Genomic DNA, 14,075 nt, shown 5'->3' with positions numbered 1-14,075 from the left:
TGTTTCTCCTCCCCCAGCTCTTATGCAATGTAAACAAATAATGTGCAGCACTAGTAAACATGTAAGAAGTCCAAAAAAGGAACTTTAAAATATAGTGAAATAATTCCATAGAGAAATATTAATAAAATAAGTCCCAAGTGAAACGGTGAAGGTGAACTGTCCAAACTGATGATGTGATCAGAAATGTAAATAGATCCCCACGCCGCCAGAATAGAAGTTGAATGCGCTCACCAGAAACTATAGACTTATGGCCGGAATACACGATAAGAAAATCGGCCGAAAATTTCCGTTCAGCGAAGGATCGGCCGATATTCTACTCGTTAATGCCCAGCCATCAGTGACCGATATCGATATTGTGAACGAAAAATCCCGTTTGAAAAAAACAAAAAATTCTGTTGTCTCGTTTGCAAACGAACAATATTCTATATGTTGGTGTTAAGGTCGTTCATTTAAAATCTGTAGAACATCATCACGCATGCACTGTTTCGATGGTCGGCGGTCAAACGGTTGGGCGATATTCGGCCTGTGTGTGTTGGCAATGTTTTCGACCAACGAACACTTTTTCATAAGTCGGTGGTCGAATGATTGGGTGATATTCGGCCCGTGTATTCCAGCCATTAGAATACTATACAGCAAATGGGTCATAAAGGCTGCATGTTAACCATGGGTCTCCCCAACAGAAGCTATGTCACCGGATATTCAACAAAATGGCCATGTAGTCCTGAACAAGGGATGGCTGGATCTCCCAATCAAGCATTCACATGTAAGGATAAGCCAAATGACATGGACATAGTGTAAAACCGCTTAAAAGGATTTATTAAAACAGGGTACAATTACACTTACAAACATCCATGGGAAACAGCACAAAACAATAGGAATGAAGTTTAGATGGCAGATGGCATGGTCCGGACGCGTTTCGTCATAGATGACTTCTTCATAGGATATGCAGCTGAGAACAGAAGATATGTGATGACAAAAAAGGGGGTTAAAAATAAAATATAATGCATTTATTAATTATTTATACACACACACAGTGTACTTGTATACACAAATGGTTTGCCTTTCATTTCTATTTTACATGAAATGGGTTGTTTTACAAAGTGAGGGTGTAAATATGCTTTAAGATGACTGGCTGGCACTCATATTGTCTATTTCCATTTGTGGCTTTCATAAAACCAGCTAAAAAATCTAATTTTAGAGAAACAAGCTGGGGATTACAGTAAAGCCACTTGTCAAGAGACAACTTGCAGCTATGTCCATAGACAGCTTGGATGGAGAAACCTGCCCATGGCCGAAATAAAACTGACATGCATAATGGTAACTCGCCCCCCTATGTCTCCCAACAGAGCCCATTGTCTGCGCCCCCCCTTCACCTCACAGGCGCGCTCTGCACACCAGAATCCGACTACAATAAGAAGAGCAACTGCTTCCGCTTGAGGTCAGTGAAATGGCGGGTCACATTTTATCATTAATATTAGACATGTGCGGTTCGTTTCATTCCAAATTGAAATTCGGACAGATTTTTCGTTATTCGGAAATTCGGATACATACATTACAATAGTAAGAAATTTAAAGGAGCCAAAATAACTAAACAAAAATTCAGACGAAATTCGAATTCGAATAGCTTTCTAATCGGATTTTAATCGTTTTCAAATTTTAATAGTTTTCAAATGGAATTTGAATTTCCGAAGAGAATAAAAAGGAAATATAATTGAATAGAAAAAAAAATAAAAAAAAACATAAGAATAGAGTAAAACAGAACAAAGTAGAATAGAAAATAAAAGAACAGAATAAAATTTAATAGAAAATAAAGAAATGGAATATAATAAAAAATATAATAGAATAGAACAGAGAAAAATATAAACATCTTCTGAAAATTCGAATTTCAAATAGAACAAATTTGAATTTGAATACAATAGAAAAGAAGAGAATTGAAAAGAATAGAATAGAAAAAAAAGAATAGAAGAGAATAAAATAGAAAAAATGTAATTGTCTTCCAAAATTCGAATTTCAAATAGAATAAATTAAAATTCAATAGATTAGAAAAGAATAGAATTAAAAAAATAGAATAGAGAGAATATAACCATCTTCTGAAATTCGAATTTGAATAGAATAGAAAATTAAATAGAATAGAAAAGATGAGAATTGAAAATAAAATAATAGAATAGAAAAGAATAGAATAGAATAAACAATAGAAAAGAATAGAATAGAGTAGAATAGAACAGAATGAAAATAGCAATATAACCGTTTTCAGAAATTCGAATAGAGTAAGTTTGAATTCAAATAGAATAGAAAAGAATAGAATAGAATAGTAAATAGAATAGAAAATAAAAGAACAAAATAGAAAAAAACAATAGAATAAGATGGAATAGAATATAACCATTTTCCAAAATTTGAATTTCGAATAGAATGAATTCACTTTGAGTTTGAATTCAAATGGAATTTATATTTAAAACAATCTGGATTTTCCAAATTCGGCCGAATTTGGAAAATTTGAATCAATTTGAATTAGACTAGAGGAAACAAATTTAGGAAAACAAATTAAACCAAAAAATTTATGTAAATAACGAAACAAAATATTTTTTTTTTGTTTTGCACATATCTACTGATTTGGGAGGTCATACACAGTAACACATACGGTAACATGCGTTGCGTAACATCCTTTGTAATCATTACATAATTCTATTCTTTTTCTGCAGATTAAGGGATGGTTCTGAGTACCTGTTCCGGGCCCCGACCTCTGAGTTGCTGCAGGAGTGGGTGTGCAAACTCCGCCATAATTCAGGTGAGGGCACATTGCGTAAGCGACATATCTAACACTTCACCTGGGTTGGATGATAGATAAATTGGGAAAGAGCTGACCCAATACCATAGTGCCAGGCTACTGGATAGTGTGGTATTCAGGCCACCCTAGGTCTGGTGATCTCAAACACCTGCTGGCACTTGATACCTCCTAAGATCTCTATTCTTAGCCCCCTTGGGGTGTTACAGTCTCACCTGTTACATTCTTCATAATATAAAATAGATGAAAACTCCAGCAGGGATGGTGAGATCCCTTCAAATATTAGGGACCATGAGGGGGTTTACCTCTCTGGTGCCCACCAAACACATAATGGATCATTAAATTGTTGTCTAGATAGAAAAGGTTGTTGAGGACTGTAGATGATTGTATTTTCTCTTGATCGGCAGGTGTTGAAGACACAGATCCACTCCGAGACCCGGCACTGGTGGCTGACCGCTCTCCACATCTCACATCTCGGTGAGTGAAGGAGGAATACATACAGATTATTGTTTTCATCGTCACTGCACTTTGCCTAAGGCAGGACTCACACCTTTGATCAATGCACCTGTACCCCAAGGCAAAAATGGTTCCCACTAAAATGCAGGGCCGTGTTGAGGTGTTGGGGATGTGTATTGGGGTGGTATTCAAAATAAATGATGCCGCAGCCCACTGCACCACAGTTCATGTGTTGGTGAGCGCAGTGGCGTAGCGTGGGTTGTCAGTGCCCGGGGCTAGACAAGTGATTTGTGCCTCCTAACCTGTAGACTTTTAGATACCACTGCCCTGATCACACCCCCAGATACCCCCCCACTCTGATCACACACCCCCAGATACCAAAATCCCTGATCACACACCCCCAGATTCCTCTACTCTGATCACGCCTCAAGACTCCCCCCCGCCCCCAGATTCCTCCACTTTGATCACACCCTGAGATTCTGTCCACTCTGACCACACCCCTAGATTCCCTCCACTCTGAGCACACCCCCAGATTCCTTCCTCTCTGATCACACCCCCAGATTCCCTCCACTCTGATCACACCCCCAGATTCCCTCCACTCTGATCTCACTCCCAGATTCCCTCCACTCTGAACCCCCCCCCCAGATTCCCTCCTCTCTGATCACACCCCCAGATTCCCTCCACTCGTATCACACCCCCAGATTCCCTCCACTCTGATCTCACTCCCAGATTCCCTCCACTCTGATCTCACCCCCAGATACCTTCCACTCTGATCACACCCTCAGATTCCCTCCACTCTGATCTCACCCCCAGATACCTTCCACTCTGATCACACCCTCAGATTCCCTCCACTCTGATCTCCCCCCCAGATTCCCTCCACTCTGATCACACCCCCAGATTCCCTCCACTCTGATCACACCCCCAGATTCCCTCCACTCTGATCACACCCCCAGATTCCCTCCACTCTGATCTCACTCCCAGATTCCCTCCACTCTGAACCCCCCCCCCCCCAGATTCCCTCCTCTCTGATCACACCCCCAGATTCCCTCCACTCGTATCACACCCCCAGATTCCCTCCACTCTGATCTCACTCCCAGATTCCCTCCACTCTGATCTCACCCCCAGATACCTTCCACTCTGATCACACCCTCAGATTCCCTCCACTCTGATCTCACCCCCAGATACCTTCCACTCTGATCACACCCTTAGATTCCTCTGATCACACCCTTAGATTCCCTCCACTCTGATCTCACCCCCAGATTCCCTCCACTCTGATCACACCCCCAGATTCCCTCCACTCTGATCACACCCCCAGATTCCCTCCACTCTGATCACACCCCCAGATTCCCTCCACTCTGATCACACCCCCAGATTCCCTCCACTCTGATCTCACCCCCAGATTCCCTCCACTCTGATCTCACCCCCAGATTCCCTCCACTCTGATCACACCCCCAGATTCCCTCCACTCTGATCACACCCCCAGATTCCCTCCACTCTGATCTCACCCCCAGATACCTTCCACTCTGATCACACCCTCAGATTCCCTCCACTCTGATCACACCCCCAGATTCCCTCCACTCTGATCACACCCCCAGATTCCCTCCACTCTGATCACACCCCCAGATTTCCTCCACTCTGATCACACCCCCAGATTCCCTCCACTCTGATCTCACCCCCAGATTCCCTCCACTCTGATCTCACCCCCAGATTCCCTCCACTCTGATCTCACCCCCAGATTCCCTCCACTCTGATCACACCCCCAGATTCCCTCCACTCTGATCACACCCCCAGATTCCCTCCACTCTGATCTCACCCCCAGATTCCCTCCACTCTGATCACACCCCCAGATTCCCTCCACTCTGATCACACCCCCAGATTCCCTCCACTTTGATCATACCCCCAGATTCCCTCCACACTGATCACACCCCCATTTTACCTCCACTCTGATCACACCTCCAGATTCCCTCCACTCTGATCATACCCCCAGATTCCCTCCACTCTGATCTCACCCCCAGATTCCGTCCACTCTGATCACACCCCCAGATTCCGTCCACTCTGATCACACCCCCAGATTCTGTCCACTCTGATCACACCCCCAGATTCCGTCCACACTGATCTCACCCCCAGATTCCCTCCACTCTGATCTCACCCCCAGATTCCCTCCACTCTGATCTCACCCCCAGATTCCCTCCACTCTGATCACACCCCCAGATTCCCTCCACTCTGATCACACCCCCAGATTCCCTCCACTCTGATCACACCCCCAGATTCCCTCCACTCTGATCACACCCCCATTTTACCTCCACTCTGATCACACTCCCAGAATCCATCCACTCTGATCACACCCCCAGATTCCCTCCACTCTGAGCACACCCCCAGAATCCATCCACTCTGTTCACACCCCCAGATTCCCTCCACTCTGATCACACCCCCAGATTCCCTCCACTCTGATCACACCCCCAGATTCCCTCCACTCTGATCACACCCCCAGATTCCGTCCACTCTGATCACACCCCCAGATTCCGTCCACTCTGATCACACCCCCAGATTCTGTCCACTCTGATCACACCCCCAGATTCCCTCCACTCTGATCTCACCCCCAGATTCCCTCCACTCTGATCTCACCCCCAGATTCCCTCCACTCTGATCTCACCCCCAGATTCCCTTCACTCTGTTCACACCCCCAGAACACTCAGTCAGAACACGATAGCTCAGCGGGGGTCACACTAACATTGGATGTGTTATTACAGCGATCTGTAAGCCCGCTTGGTTGAGCAAAAAAAAACTTCATTTGTGTACCCAGCATTAGGAAGGAGGGACATGGCAGTGAGAGAGGAAATAATGAGGAGGAAAGTGTGAGAGGAAGGACAGGAGAGTGAGAGAGGGAAAAGGATAGAAGCAGGAAAGAGTAAGGGTAAAAGAGTGAGAGAGGAAGAAAGATTCAGATGGGGGGATAAAATAGTGAGAGTGGGAAAAGAGAAGAGGATAGAAGGATAAAGAGCGAGAAAGAAAGAAAGAAAGAAAGAAAGAAAGAAAGAAAGAAAGAAAGAAAGAAAGAAAGAAAGAAAGAAAGAAAGAAAGAAAGAAAGAAAGAAAGAAAGAAAGAAAGAAAGAAAGAAAGAAGAGAGCTGTTATAATGACTGCAGGGGAAGCTGGGGACAGAATTAGCTTCTATGTGGCGTGACTGCGAGTCCGGATGGGGCAGTGACTCCTTACGCATTCGGCACGCGGTCCGCCATTTAGTGACGCCTGCTATAGAGGGATATGCTTTGTTCATATTTCATGTCTGAGGTTTACATTCCCTTTATGGAGACATTCATTAATCATTATTGTGTCGCATTTACATGACGTATCTCTGTATTTCTGAAAGAAAGAAAGAAAGAAGAGAGAGAGAGAGAAAGAGAGAAAGTAAGAAAAAGAGGGAGAAAGGGAAAGAGAGAGAAAGTAAGAAAGAGAGAGAAAGAGAGAAAGTAAGAAAAAGAGAGAGAAAGAGAAAGAGAGAGAAAGTAAGAAATAGAGAAAGAGAGAGAGAAAAAGAGAGAGAGAGAGTAAGAAAAAGAGAGAGAGAGAGAGAAAGTAAGAAAGAGAAAGAAAGAGAGAGAAAGTAAGAAAGAGAGAGAGAAAGTAAGAAAGAGAAAGAGAGAGAAAGTAAGAAAGAGAAAGAGAGAGAAAGTAAGAAAGAGAAAGAGAGAGAAAGTAAGAAAGAGAAAGAAAGAGAAAGACAGAGAAAGTAAGAAAGAGAGAGAGAAAGTAAGAAAGAGTAAGAAAGAGAAAGAGAGAGAAAGTAAGAAAGAGAGCGAAAAAGTGAGAAAGAGAGAGAGAGAAAGTAAGAAAGAGAGCGAAAGTAAGAAAGAGAGAGAGAAAGTAAGAAAGAGAGAGAAAGTAAGAAAGAGAAAGAAAGAGAAAGAGAGAGAAAGTAAGAAAGAAAGAGAGAAAGTAAGAAAGAGAAAGAAAGAGAAAGAGAGAGAAAGTAAGAAAGAGAAAGAAAGAGAAAGACAGAGAAAGTAAGAGAGAGAAAGTAAGAAAGAGAGAGAGAAAGTAAGAAAGAGTAAGAAAGAGAAAGAGAGAGAAAGTAAGAAAGAGAGAGAAAGTAAGAAAGAGAAAGAGAGAGAAAGTAAGAAAGAGAGAGAAAGTAAGAAAGAGAAAGAAAGAGAAAGAGAGAGAAAGTAAGAAAGAGAGAGAAAGTAAGAAAGAGAGAGAGAAAACGAGAAAGAGAGAGAAAGTAAGAAAGAGAGAGCGAGAGAGAGAGAAAGAGAAAGAGAGAGAAAGTGAGAAAGAGAGAGAGAAAGTAAGAAAGAGAGAGAGAAAGAGAGCGAAAGTAAGAAAGAGAGAGAAAGTAAGAAAGAGAAAGAAAGAGGAAGTAAGAAAGAGTGAGATTGGGGGGACAAGCAAGTGATAGCGGAAGGAAGAGAAGTATAGAAGAGTAATAAAGAAAGAAAGAGAGTGGAAGGACAGGAGAGTTAGAAAGGAAGAAAGAGTGAGACGAACAATAGAAGAGTAAGAAAGAAAAAGTATAAGGACAAAAGTGAGAGAGGAGGAAAGACTGAGATAGGGAGGATAGGGAGAATAAATGAGTAAGAGTGGAAGGAGAGAAGAGGATAGAAGGATAGAAGAGAGAGATAGAGGGAGGAAGGACAGGAGCGTGAGAGAGGAAGGGAAGAGTTATCTCAGGCAGCTCCCGCCCTCCATGCACTGCTGTGTCTTTCTCATGAATTGTCCTTCCTCCCGATCCCCGCTCTGCTGTTATAATGACTGCAGGGGAAGCTGGGGACAGAATTAGCTTCTATATGGCGTGACTGCGAGTCCGGATGGGGCAGTGACTCGTTCCGCATTTGGCACGCGGTCCGCCATTTAGTGACGCCTGCTATAGAGGGATATGTTTTGTTCATATTTCATGTCTGAGGTTTACAACCCCTTTATGGAAACATTCATTAATCATTATTGTGCCGCATTCACATGACGTATCTCTGTATTTCCGCACTCAGAGGGAACCTGCTGAATTCCTGTATACCAGACCTGTGCCAGCCGATAGCAGTGCGAGGCAGAGACCCGGCAGAGCAACACCTGGAGCCATTTAGTGTGCCAGCTGGTAAGAAACCATGCCAGTATCTGGCCAGACAACCTGTAGATTTATCAGCACATGTCACACATTGACCCTCTCCATCTCCTCCTCTGTCTACAGGCGGCTGCAGAGCTGACACTCATCAGGCGAGGTCTTGGGTATCAGACAACCTCCTGGAGTCTGCTGATTCAGAGTTTGATGTGAGTCTGACAGACAGCAGGAGGCGCTCCCGCTCTTTCAGCTCAGGTGAGACCATGCTATAATCAGTATGTAGTGCTGGGAGCTGAGATCAGGTGCCAAGAAAGGTTATCAGACCCAAAGAAAAGGATTGCACATGAGAATGTGGCCAAGTAGCAAAGTCATTGTTAGTAATTAACCTCTTCAGTTCTGGAAGATTTACCCCCCTTAATGACCAGGCCATTATTGTGATACGGCACTGCGTTATTTTAACTAAAAATTGCGCGGTCGTGCGACGCTGTACCTAAATAAAATTGATGTCCTTTTTTTTCACAAATAGAGCTTTCTTTTGGTGGTATTTGATCACCTCTGCGATTTTTATATTTTGTGCTATAAACAAAAAAGATGAACAATTAAAAAAAAAAAAATATATATATATATATATATATTACTTTTTGCTATAAATCACACCCAATAAAAAATGTTTTAAAAAATCGAATTTCTGCATCAATTTGAGCCAATTTGGATCCTGCTACATATTTTTGGTAAAAAAAAAAATCCTACTAAGCGTATATTGATTGGTTTGCACAAAAGTTATAACATCTACAAATTATGGGATATATTTATCTATTTTAATTTTTTTTTACTAGTAATGGTGGTGATCAGCGATTTTTTTTTTTTTTTTTTAGCAGGACTGATCGGACACAAGTTGACACTTTTGACACTTTTTGGGGACCAGTGACACTAATATAGTGATCAGTGCTAAAAAATACGCACTATCACTAATGACACTGGCTGGGAAGGGGTTAAAATCAGGGGCGATCAAAGGATTAAATGTGTTCCTAGGGCAGGGGTGTCGAACTCAATTTCATTGCGGGCTGCATCAGCAGTATGGTTGCCCTCAAAGTGCCGGTTGTATCTGGGGAGCGCTATGTACAGAGCGCAAGGTTCAGGAGTGCATTATGTGCAGAGTTCAGGACTACGCTATGTACAGATTGCAGAGTTCAGGAGGGCGTTATGTTCAGAGTTCAGGAGGGCGTTATGTTCAGAGTTCAGGAGGGCGTTGTGTGCAGAGTTCAGGAGGGCATTACGTGCAGAGTTCAGGAGGGCGTTGTGTGCAGAGTTCAGGAGGGCGTTACGTGCAGAGTTCAGGAGGGCATTACATGCAGAGTTCAGGAGAGAAGTGAGAGCTGGAGGTGGCGGAATGGCATTCCAGCCATGTTCTGGCTGCAAAACTGGGTGTGAGGGCCACATGACAAGGCCTGGAGGGCCGCATTCGGCCCGCGGGCTTTGTGTTTGACATACGTGTCCTAGGGTGTTCCTAGGGTGTGGGGGAGGTGCTTTGATTGGGGAACGTAGCAGAAACACAGGATCAGTATATTCCCCTCTCACAGACGGCCGTTATGCCGGTGTCCTGCTGTACGATGGGCGGGTCCCAGGGAACACTGAGTCCCCCAGACCCGCTGATTGGCTCCCACCATGTCCAATCACAGCAGGAGCAGGTCACCGGCGGCGCGCGTGCATGCCCCATATCTGAAAGTGTCAGATCACATACTAGGTGATCTGGCAAAGAGCGACCACGCTGCCGCAGTATATGTACGTGGGGCAGTCTGCAAGTGTTTAAAGTGAAGCTCACTTCAAATACCTGATTACATTTGTGGGAAATAAAGCGTTTGTTAAAAATAAAAAAAAAAAACAGATCCTGTTCCCTTAAAGCATGTTATACAGCACAGTACTTGTGCTGTGTCATTTGGCCCCTTCTATCACCTGAAAAACCTGGCTGATCCTGCCAGTTTCTACCCTCCCCTCTGTATATTGACCACAGTATATCATGGCTACTGAGCCCTGACACCGTGGTCAGTCTGTGTGCCTCCTTCATTTTTTTAGCGGTTACCAGTTTAGAGTTACAGCATGGGTTGTTTTCAGGACTATTGCTCTCGCTCTGGCGATTGCGGCGATACCTCACATGTGTGGTTTGAACACCGTTTTCATTTGCGTACGCGATTTACGTATGCGTTTTCTTTCGTGCGCGAGCTCATGGTGACGGGGCGCTTTAAAAAAAAAATTCTCCTATTTATTTATTTCATTTTTTATTTTTAGCACTGTTTTTCAAAAAAAAATAAAAAATGTTTACATCCCTTGTGATAGCAATAGGCAGTGACAGGTACTCTTTATGGAGGGATCGGGGGTCTAAAAGACCCCAAACCCCTCCACTGCACTCCAAAGTATTCAAAATGCCGAAATCTGCATTTTTGAATACTGACAGTTTTTAAATTCTGCGCCGTTAGCCACCTAGTAAACCGGAAGTGGCGTCATGACGTCGCTTCTGGGTTACTACATCAGAGACCTGTTCAAAGCCGAATCCAGCTTTGTTCGGGACTCCAACCAGCCGGTGGATGTGTTGGCTGGTTGCTCGGGTCTCACGCTGGGACGGAGACCCGGGCAGAGCCGGGGAAGGTGGCGGGAGGGGGGCGGCGTCCAGCGAGCGGGAGGGGGAAAGAAGGAAGGAAAGGAGGGGTGAGAGAGGAAGGAAAGGAGGGGTGAGGAAGGAAGGAAGAAGGGGTGAGAGAGGAAGGAAGGAAGGAAAGGAGGGGTGAGGAAGGAAGGAAGAAGGGGTGAGAGAGGAAGGAAGGAAGGAAAGGAGGGGTGAGGAAGGAAGGAAGAAGGGGTGAGAGAGGAAGGAAGGAGGGGGGAGAGAGGAAGGAAGGAAGGAAAGGAGGGGTGAGGAAGGAAGGAAGAAGGGGTGAGAGAGGAAGGAAGGAGGGGGGAGAGAGGAAGGAAAGAAGAAAGGAAGGAAGGAAGGAAAGGAGGGGTGACAGAGGAAGGAAGGAAGAAGGGATGAGAGAGGAAGGTCCATAAAGACATGGATGAGTGAGTTTGGGGTGGAGGGACTTGACTGGCCCGCACAGAGTCCTGACCTCACCCCGATAGAACACCTTTGGGATTAATTAGAGTGGAGACTGCAAGCCAGGCCTTCTCATCCGACATCAGTGCCTGACCTCACAAATGTGCTTCTGGAAGAATGGTCAAACATTCCCATAGACACACTCCTAAACCTTGTGGACAGCCTTCCCAGAAGAGTTGAAGCTGTTATAGCTGCAAAGGGTGCGCCAACTCAATATTGAACCCTACGGACTGGGATGCCATTAAAGTTCATGTGCGTGTAAAGGCAGGCGTCCCAATACTTCTGGTAATGTAGTGTATGTTTTTGAGGTGCACACCCTAATTCAATAGACTGCACACTCCTATGCGGCGGAGGTTTAGTGTCATTGGGTTAATCACATTAAGACCGCCCACCGCAGATTTACTGCGGCAGGCAGCCTCTCCTGTGCGAACTGACGTAACCCTACGTCGATCACGTGGGTGGTGCTGGGGGGAGCAGGGATGCCGATGCAAGGGGCCGGCGGCCACGATTGCCGCCTGACACCCGCGATCGTTCCCTGCTGAGAGAGAAGAACGGTCGGCTGTTGTAAACACAGCTGACCGTTCTTCTGTCTGGAGTGATCACAGAGCGCCTGTGATCCTTCTATATCGGATCACAGGTCTCTATGATCATTTAACAAGCCCATCCCCCTCACAGTTAGAAACACCCCCTAGGCTCACACTTAACCCTTTCATCACTCCTAGGTTAACCCCTTCCCTGCCAGTGTCATTATTACAGTAACAGTGCATATTTTTAGCACTGATTACTGTAGTAATGTCACTGGTCCCCCCCAAAAGTATAAAAAATGTCAGTTAGGGGTCCGATCTGTCCTCCACAATGTCGCAGTCCCGCAAAAAATTGCAGATTGCCGCCATTACTAGTAAAAAAAACAAAATAAATAATAATGACATAAATCTTTCCCCTAGTTTGTAGACGCAATAACTTTTTTCGCAAACCAATCAAAATGCGCCTATTGTGATTTTTTTTTTTAACCAAAAATATGTAGCAGAAAACAAATTGGCCTAAAATGTTAAAAAAAAAAAAAAAAAAAAAATAATTTTTTTTTTGGGAATGTTATATAGCAGAATATAAAAAATATTGTTTGTTTTTTTTTCAGAATTGTCTCTCTTTTTTTGTTTATAGCGCAAAAAATAAAAATCGCACAGGTAATCGAATGCCACCAAAAGAAAGCTCTTTTTGTGGGAAAAAGAGGACGTCAATTTTATTTGGGTACAGCGTCGCACGACCGCGCAATTTTACGTTAAACTATCGCAGTGCCGAATTGCAAAAAAAAAGGCCTGGTCATTAAGGGGGCAAATCCTTCCGGTCCAGAAGGGGGTAAATAACAATTATCAGAATACTTTCAGAGAACACTTAGGCCCCTTTCACACTGGCTTTCCGATCCGGCAGTTTTTCAGGCGGACCTGATTGGACACTCCATGCACCCCTATGGAGCAGCGGATGTCAGCGGTGACATGTCCGCTGACACCCGCTGCTACGGTATCCGATCTGATCCGGCAGTTTTTCAGGCAGACCTGATTGGACGCTCTATGCACCCCTATGGGGCAGCGGATGTCAGCGGTGACATGTCCGCTGACATCCGCTGCTCTCCGATCCGATCCTGTCCGTGAAATCCGGACAGATGGAAACCCTATTTTCATCCATCTGAAGGATCGGATTGGATCGGATTGGATGAGAATGGACAGGCGGTCCGTTCTCATCCAATCTCCCATAGAGGAGAGCGGGGATCTGACAGATCTTTCTCTGCACACTGAGCGGAGACAAAGCCGTCATCCGCCTGCTCAGCGGGGATCGGCGGATCGATCCCCCCGCTGAGCCGAACGGAGTCCGTCCCGTGTGAAAGGACCCTTACTGTAACTTTTTCCTGCATTTAGCTGTAGAATTATTTATCACTGCGGATATTTTTCACTCTGCACTGTCCGGGAAATCTGAGTTTTGGGTCTGGGAAGAGGAAGTCGTTTCTTAGTTTTTAGTAACCCTCAGAAAGCGTTCTCATTGGTTGCAATGATTGTTGCCAGAATCACATGATCCTCTCTTGTTCTTTCACAGTCATGTATCAGAGGATGACCTCCTTTCCCAGCCCCCCGGAGACATCGCCCAGCTACTCTGTCACCCTGTACATCGATGAACCGCTCACCCCACGCACGCGCTGCCACTCGTTCGCCTCCTCCCAAATAAGAAATAGCAGCTCCGATCTGAAGCTGAGGAATAAGTCTGTGTTCAGGAAGTTATTCTGGAAGAAGGAATAAGCAGCGTTCTGCGTGGGCGGTGCCCTTGAATCTCAGGCTGCAGCCCTCTGGGGTGTGGAGGACTGTGGAATGCCCAGTTCTGATAGGTGGACAGAGATCACAAGACTTGTTTTGCAGGCTTTGGCAGAAGAACAACAGGTGGAACATGGAATGTCGTATTACAAACATGAGACTGTAATGATATTACCGAGTGAGAAGTGACGCTAATTGAACCGTCAAGAAAGTGACATTTTATGTTTCTTCTATACCGGAAGTGCCACTTACAATGAAAGGAAAGGCAAGTGAAATGGAAAGACTTAGAGGCGCTATTGGCGCCCCCTGGAGGAGGGACTTGATAAATACTGTAGCAACTGAACTCCTTTACCCCAACACTGAGCAAATATTATTATTCTGACTATTTCTATT

The 14,075-nt window shown here is 44.7% G+C and overlaps 1 protein-coding gene across 1 annotated transcript in view; it reads left to right on the top strand.

The window, feature by feature from the left end:
- LOC309549767 (uncharacterized protein) overlaps positions 1–13,858 on the top strand; it is a 145,793-nt gene extending 131,935 nt beyond the window's left edge. The window contains exons 26-31 of the mRNA XM_082250279.1: positions 1,347–1,438; positions 2,700–2,785; positions 3,190–3,259; positions 8,224–8,327; positions 8,421–8,546; positions 13,471–13,858. Coding sequence (XP_082106405.1) covers positions 1,347–1,438; positions 2,700–2,785; positions 3,190–3,259; positions 8,224–8,327; positions 8,421–8,546; positions 13,471–13,670 — 678 coding nt within the window. The 3' untranslated portion in view covers positions 13,671–13,858. The remainder of the gene's footprint in view (positions 1–1,346; positions 1,439–2,699; positions 2,786–3,189; positions 3,260–8,223; positions 8,328–8,420; positions 8,547–13,470) is intronic.
- Positions 13,859–14,075: the final 217 nt, after the last annotated feature.

The sequence above is a fragment of the Pelophylax lessonae genome (genome assembly GCF_965119305.1).
Source record: "Pelophylax lessonae genome assembly, chromosome: 3".
Taxonomy (NCBI): domain Eukaryota; kingdom Metazoa; phylum Chordata; class Amphibia; order Anura; family Ranidae; genus Pelophylax; species Pelophylax lessonae.
This window is presented reverse-complemented; position numbering and strand designations above follow the sequence as displayed.